At 42.8% G+C, this 8,037-nt stretch overlaps 1 protein-coding gene across 1 annotated transcript; it reads left to right on the top strand.

Annotated features, from left to right (window-relative positions):
* Positions 1 to 513: 513 nt before the first annotated feature.
* LOC139721419 (uncharacterized) lies at positions 514 to 3,349 on the top strand. Its single transcript, XM_071632770.1, has 2 exons — positions 514 to 2,033; positions 2,155 to 3,349. The coding sequence occupies exons 1-2, from the start codon at positions 514 to 516 to the stop codon at positions 3,347 to 3,349; spliced, it is 2,715 nt and encodes a 904-aa protein (XP_071488871.1).
* Positions 3,350 to 8,037: the final 4,688 nt, after the last annotated feature.

Here is an 8,037-nt window from a genome sequence, read left to right as displayed (position 1 = left end):
TGTAGAAAAACGTATTAACTTCAAGATTCTTCTTCTTGTTTACCGTACATTGCGTAAATTTGCCCCTGTCTACCTTCAAAATACTCTTCATCTTCACCAACCACCACGTAATCTCCGTTCATCAAACTCGCTAACATTACAGGTACCTCGAATCAAGCATAATTGGGGGGATCGGGCTTTTTCATATATGGGCCCAAAACTATGGAATGGTCTACCAAAATCTCTTAGAGAAGCATCTTCCATTGATAGGTTTCAAAAAGAATCTCAAGACATATATTTTTAATTTGAATTGAAGATATTGTATACCTGTATGTATAGTATGTGTACGTATAAAGGACTATTGTTTGTTGGTTTATTGTCTTATTATTTTCTGTGATACTGTTGTAACGTGACACAAAATGTACTCTGTTCTATAGCGCCTTGAGTATCTTTTTTAGGTAGAAATGTGCGCTTTATAAGAGTCTCACTATTATTATTATTATTATTATTAAAGCCGATGAACTGGCCTGGAATATGACGAAGCAGAGTGTAGAAATATGTGGGATCCAGGAGCACAGACAGGTGCATGAGACAGACAGGATAGATGACATCAACTGCTATAAAGTTGGTCAGGGGTATGAAATCTACACGGCATCAGCATGGAGGAATACAATGCAAGCGGCAACAGGAGGAGTTGGTATTGTTATCGGCAAGATAGCTCAAAGGGCTCTTATTGGTGTAGATCGTATTTCAGACAGGCTGATTAAAGCAACCTTCCAGGGAAATCCTGCATTAACTGTAATTGTTGCATATGCACCATGTGAATATGCAGCTAGCACTGACAAAACTGACTTCGATGACAATCTTCGTCAAGCAATTGAAGCTGTTCCTCGCCATCACTTCTTGGTGGTGCTTGGCAATCTCAACGCACGACTCGGTCCAGATAATGTCCTGTTCACATGCAATGACCAGACGAATGACAATGGCAGACGACTGCTTGATGTGATGGAAGAATATCAGTTATTGGCCACAAACACGCTCTTTCAGAAACGAAAGGGAAAACTATGGACATTGATGTCACCAAACAAGACCACCCATCAGTTAGATTATATTCTGACACGTAAGAAGTGGCGTAAAAGCATCGTTAACAGTGAAGCTTATGGGTCCTTTTCCTCTCTCGGATCTGATCACAGGGTGGTGACTGCAACAATAAGACTTAGTCTTAGGGCGCCGAAAAAGCAGAAAGTGAAAAGAGTGAAATATGCTTGGGAGGATCTAACAACCGACCGTCAATTACAGGAGCAATACGCAGTGGAAATAAGAAACAGATTTCATGTACTTCAGGAGGAGAATGAGTCTGCCACAGAAACGTACCAACGCTTTATTGATGCAAATCAACAAGCAGCAGAAACATGTCTCAAGCAGATCAAAAAGGCTCGGAGGGAGGAGCAAAGCTTAAAAATTAAAGTTGCTGTTGCCAGGAAGAAGACGAAAGCTGCATATAGGGCGTTCATCGCAGACAAGGGTGAAGATGGCAAGAGCAGAGAAGAATATGCAAGGACAAGGGAAAACTTGTACAGAACACATGCAATTCTGGATCAGGAAAAATTGCGTAGGCAAATAGCTGAAGTAGAGCAAGCACATGAAAATAGAAAATATGGACAGAGCTGGAAGCTCATCAATGACATCTTCGGACGAAAGGCATCTCAGTCTGTCAGGATTCGAGGTGAAAGTGTAGAAAAGAGAGTTGCGACCTGGTACTCACACTTCAAGAACCTCTTGGGCAACCCTCCTGAGCTTCTAGAAAGTAATGAACCAATAACACCTATTTTTAGTGACCTTCCCATACCAGATGGTCCGTTTACGATGAGTGAGTACACGAAGGCTAAAGTAGAAATGAAGAACAACAAAAGCAGTGGGGAGGATGGGGTAGCCCCTGAAGTTCTGAAATATGTTCCTGTGGATGATATTATCTTAGAATTTATCAACCGCTCATATGAGGATGGGGAAAAGCCGGAACAGTGGTCTACACTTAACATCATCCCAGTACCAAAGTCAGGGGATCTCTCCAAGACTGACAACTACCGTGGGATTTGTCTGAGCTCAGTAGTTTCCAAAACATATAACAGAATGATCTTGAAACCGTATCAGACCCTACATTGACCCACTGCTTAGGAACTCCCAGAATGGCTTCCGACAGGAACGATCGACTGTAGGACAGATCCTAGCACTTAGAAGAATACTTGAAGGAGTGAGAGATAGGAGCCTCTCTGCAGTGATCACATTTATCGATTTCAAGAAGGCCTTTGACAGCATCCATCGGGGGAAGCTCCTAGAGATTCTCAACGCTTATGGCATTCCTGAGAAACTAGTTCGTGCGATTGATATCATTTACTCCAAGACGCATGCAAAGGTGTGCTCGCCTGATGGAGAGACAGAGTATTTTGAAATACTGGCTGGAGTACTTCAAGGAGACACATTGGCACCCTTTCTGTTTATCGTAGCCCTTGACTATGCTTTGAGGCTTGCCATCAAAGGCAAGGAGGAGGAGCTTGGATTTACATTGGTGCCCCGTCAAAGCCGTCGTGTTCCGCCCGTAATGGTCACTGATCTTGATTTTGCTGACGATATTGCCTTAATATCAGATACGACTGAAAAGGCAAGGGAGCTGCTATTTGCAGTGGAAAAGGAGTGCAAGAAGATTGGTCTACGGCTCAATGCAAAGAAGACAAAGGTGATGGCATTTAATATCGACGATACCACTATCACAACCTTAGACGGCGCAGTACTCGATGTGAAGAACGACTTCAAGGATCTGGGCTCCTGGATTGCCTCGACAGAACAAGACATCAGGATCAGACGTGGCCACGCATGGAATGCTTTGCACAGTATGAGGAAAGTGTGGAAATCTCAGCTTAGCGACGACATAAAACGGCGACTTTTTGTCACAACAGTTGAGTCTGTATTACTGTATGGAGCAGAGACGTGGACACTTACAGCCAGACAAGAGAAAGGATTGGACAGAGTGTACACACGCATGCTCAGGATAGCCCTTAATGTGCCATGGAGTGACTACGTTAGAAATAATGACTTGTATGGTACATTGCCAAAGGTGTCTGACAAAGTGCGTGAGAGAAGGATGCGATTAGCGGGACACTGTGCGCGACACCCTGAGCTATCTGCGAATTCCCTCGTACTCTGGGAACCTAAACAGGGAACTGCAAAACGAGGAAGACGTAAGGCCACTTCAATCAGTGTCCTGAAGAAGGATGCAGGCCTTGATAGCATTAATGACCTACGGACAGTCATGTTAGATAGAGAGGTTTGGAGGCGTAACTTTGTTTATGGAACCCGAGTTGGCAACGGCTGAAGCAAGTACATGCCCTCGAATAAGTAGTAGTAGTAGTCGTAGCTACCGTAAACACGTGGGACTATTTCAAGTCGATAAAACAAGCAAAAACATGCATCAAATTACACCTTTACAACATCTAAATGCAAAAAGTTCTCACCTTGGGAGGGGAACATCCCCCTCCCACACCCTCCCCTCCTTCGCTCGCTCCTCTCGTTCGCATCTAACCGCTCCTCCTAATGATCATATCCTGTCTACGCCGGTGATAGGCACCACTATTTAGTACGCCTTCACAGTGATGTCGCACAGGCAGAGCAAGAGCTGAAATATCACGATTTAGTCATTCAATTATCTATGAATATTTCTTTTGCTTTCTTGTTTTTTGATTGGAAAAAAATCCCAAATTTCACCAAAAGTGTGCACCAGATCGCTGAGTTTCAGGTCTGAAAATGTAAAATCTCTCCCCCCCCCCCACATACCCTCGCACAGATATCCCAACTCCAAGTCCCTCCCCCACCCACCATCATTAAAACGGAACGATGCCCCTGGGATGAATGCTGTATTGACTTAAATCAAGAAAATTGAAAAATACAATAACTATAAGAAAATATCTATTCCCGGTTTATTACATAATTTTATTACAGAAAAGGAATGTTACCTTTTTATTGAATTTATTTTGGCATAATTCAGGGCTGCGCTACGTTTTTGAAAGGGTTGGGGGTCAAAATTGCCTTTCAGTCAAGAAGAAAATCAAAAGACAAGAGAAACAACAACAAAAAAGTATTCATACTTTTAAGATCTGATCTTCCGCCGAAAGACGGCTGACAAGCAAAAAACAAACAAAAACCAGAACAAAAAGACTTCAAATCTTTACTGCCACTTCCCTTCCACTTTATATTTCATGCAAAAGAGTGGGACATTCGATCCCTGTAAAGTGTATGTGTGTGTGTGGGGGGGGGGGGGGCACCAAGCTTCTCCCCCCCCCCCAAAAAAAAAAAAAAAAGCTGCGCCGGTGCGGTTATGGGCTTGTAATCGTGGTAATGGTGACTATCGCCGATCATCCCCCCCCCCCCCTTACCCAGTCCGGATTTACGCCGTTGATATCAGCTGCAGATTTTGACCCCCCCCCAAAAAAAAAAAAAAAAAAAAAATAATAATAATAATAATACGGTCTTATTTACCCAGGGTAGCCTCTTCAGTGGTTCCACTGCTCTACCAGAGGGCCCTGCCATTATTATTACCCTAGCGTTGCCAGGTATAATAATAAATCTTATGAAACTTAAATTACCCAACTCATTCCGCTGAACTTGAGTTATATGACTTCGAAATGAGATTTCGTGATCAACTATCACACCTAAGTTACGGGCTGTTTTTGATGAAGTATGCAAGTGCTACAGACCGGACCGATATGGACATAACATCATTAATGATCGACCTTACTTAACATATAATTCTCTAAATCAATATATACATATATTAAAAAAGAAAACAACTCAAGATTTATCATCATTCAGTTTAAGGCCACTGGATGTAAGCCAGATTCTTCAGGTCTTACCAAGTTTTGCAATGGCCGATGACAGTGAAGACACAGCAGGTTTGAAAGAAAATGAAGTTGTGTATCATATGCATAACAATGATAACCAATACAACGTTTGCGCAATACTTTCCTGATTAGTTAGATAAACAGACAAACAAAAACAAAAACAAAATAACGGGCCTCCAACAGAACCCTGGGATAACCAATAACAAATAACCAAAAAGCAATAACCAATTATCACATAATGCTCCTCTGCAGCAACTCAATAATCATCATTTTCAGTGCGTGAAACACACGTGTGCGTACGTATAAAACCTAGACACAATGTAGATGTAGGCTTACATAAAAGCAGGCTTCATTGCAGATGTATACAATAATGATATACTAGTGCATGAATGTCTTATATCGCACGAAATGCACACAAAATGTCGGGGAACACGGCTACAGCTGCTAACGTCTTTCACGGCGAGGGAGGTATTTAACCAAGGGATATAGGCCCTAGTTATCCAGGGATTTTTTTTTTACCAGGGGGGGGGGGGGGATCCGGGTGGTAGTTATGGGGGGGGGGGTAGATGTCCAGGGGGTAGTTTTCCGGGTGGTAGTTTTCCGGGTGGTAGTTATCCGGGGGGTAGTTATCAGGGTGGTAGTAATCTTGGTGGTATAGTTATCCGGGGGTTAGTTATCCAGGGGGTAGTTCTCCGGGAGGTAGTTATCTGGGTGGTAGTTATCAGGAGGGTGGTTATATAGGGGGTAATTTTCCGGGGGGTAATTATATGGGTGGTAGTTATCCGGGTGGTAGTTATCCGGGGGGTAGTTAACCGGTGGGTAGTTATCCGGTTGGGTAGTTGTCCTATAGGGGGTATTGCCCTGGGGGTGATTGCCCTAAGAGGGTAGTTGTCCGGGGGGTAGTTGCCCTAGGGAGTAATTGCCCTGGAGGGTAATTACCCTAGGAGGGTAGTTGTCCGGATGGTAGTTGCCCTAGGGGGGAATAGCCCTGGGGGGTAATTATCCTTGTGGTAGTTATCCGGAAGGTAGTTGCCCAGGGGGTAAGTGCCCGGATACGCAATACATGTACAGGAATGATTTGTTACACGATTGGATTGTTTCGATTTGAATCGTGAAAAATTGAAAACAATTGATGGTTTCACCCTATTTCGAGGGTGCTGAATCCGAACCTGGATGATGCAACTCTTGCATTCTTGAGGGTTTCGAAATATTCAAAATGGCCGCCAAAATAGCCGCCAAAACCGGAAATTCCTATGTATAGGCCCTACTGTCATCTAAATCGTCAAAAATTGTAAACAATTGGTCGTTTTACCCTATTTTGAGGATGCTGAATCCGAATCTTTATGATGCAACTATTGAATCCTTGAGTCTTTTGAAATATTCAAAATCATTGCCAAAATGGCCATCAAAAACGGACATTTAAATGTAACAAAAATTGAGAACATTTTGATGGTTTTAACCTATTTCGAGGGAGCAGTAGCTGACTCTGGATGATATTAAGATGATACTAAAACTTACGAAAACAAGATATCAATTATAATTTGTTCTGCTAAATAGAAATACAAAAAAGCTTTTATAGTTCAGAAGATGTGAAATAACTCCATTTCGGTTGGAGTAAATAGTGTGCCCTGTTGCAATTAGTGTCGAAACTTCTCTTGTATTCTGATGAATCTCGCCTCGTATTCTTCATATTCGTCTCATATTCTGATTACGTCCGTTGAGGCACAAATTGTTGCCCCTGCACAAATTGTCGCCCCTGCACAATTTATCGCCTGCCAAAATTGTGCTGCTCATGCAGTTCCCAAGTTTTGACTTCAATGGCGAAAATTTGTGCAGGTAAAATGAAACGTAAATGCAAAAATTGTTATGGGTCGTTGTTTTTAAGTCGCAGAAGATAATGTTAGATCCACTACAAATTGTGTGGTTAAAAGTAGGGCGCAAGCACCAACAAACACAAATCCTCATTATGGACATACCACCTCCATCATACATCCTTACACATACAATAACACACACGCACATACGCACACATACACACTCTCCAATACCATAAAGCACCTCTCACACCACACCCGTTACTCCACACCCCCCCCCCACACACACACGCACCCTCACACACCACTAACACGCACGCGCGCGCACGCACACACCAAAAACACAGATAAACCTAACACCTGCTCATAAAACCACCACTCACCATCAACTGGTACTAACCCCGCCTAAACACAAACACTCGCACACAGAAACACGCGTTTACGCACACACATACATATCCCGTTCACGTTTACATCCGCCTTCACACACATCCCTTACACTCATCCATTATCCACCCACTCCACACACACACACATACACACATGCACATTCACACCGTCCCTCAAACCAGGGAGGTGTTAGAAAAGGAGAGACAACTCCTGCTCTCCTTTGAAGTCATGCGCGGCACCGCCGAGAAGTTATGCGCTTAACTACAGGTGGAAATCAGGTGCTTTGACAAAAGAGAGCATCAATAATTGGATCTAGCGCTCTCACATCAGGAAATACTTGCCCCTACTGCATGTCGCTCTCTCTCTTTCAATGTGATGGCAACAATGAATTTGTGTACCTTGAATTGGAGCAGCGAATCAAAATGCAGTGTAAAACTGACAATTTAAACAGCAAATAGTTTAAAAGTAAGCTGGTGCACGCTTTAGCGGAGTACTTTATTTGAAAGATCAAAATATCCCAGATTAAAGGATAGAAAACTAACATGCGGAAATGTGCGCATTATAGAAAAATATTAGGTTTTTAAGATGGCCTAAGTTTCATTTCATTTCAATTTGCGCATTACGAAGAAACTAGAAATACATGTGTATGATATTGAATTCTTTCCTAAACTACTCTTAATCAATTCGAGTATTTCATTTAAATTCTTACGGGGAAATAACGCTTGTAATTCAACGAAAGGTGAAATGCGTTCTTCGTCTCCGAACTTCGCCTTGCAACTAGAGCGGTGCAGCGCATGACTTAAAAGTGTATAGTGGAATGCTAGCAGTGGCGTATCTAGGGGGGGCAAGGGGGCACGTGCCCCGGGCGCCACTCCTTAGGGGCGCAAAAAACGAAAAAAAAAAAAAAACGAAGAAGAAGAAGAAGAAAAAAGAAGAAGAAGAAGAAGAAAAAAAAACTCGGC

The sequence above is a fragment of the Diadema antillarum genome, unplaced genomic scaffold, assembly GCF_040938485.1.
Source record: "Diadema antillarum isolate AM-2024a unplaced genomic scaffold, OU_Dant_1.0 scf00000001, whole genome shotgun sequence".
NCBI classification, from domain to species: domain Eukaryota; kingdom Metazoa; phylum Echinodermata; class Echinoidea; order Diadematoida; family Diadematidae; genus Diadema; species Diadema antillarum.
Note: the sequence above shows the minus strand (reverse complement) of the source record. Positions and strands in the feature narration are given on the sequence as shown.

Bases quoted from the DNA above. Each gene is read 5' to 3' on its own strand.
- LOC139721419 (XM_071632770.1), top strand. From the start codon at position 514: ATGACGAAGCAGAGTGTAGAAATATGTGGGATCCAGGAGCACAGACAG. The intron at 2,034-2,154 runs GTCAGGGGATCT...CCCACTGCTTAG, and splicing joins AACATCATCCCAGTACCAAA to GAACTCCCAGAATGGCTTCC.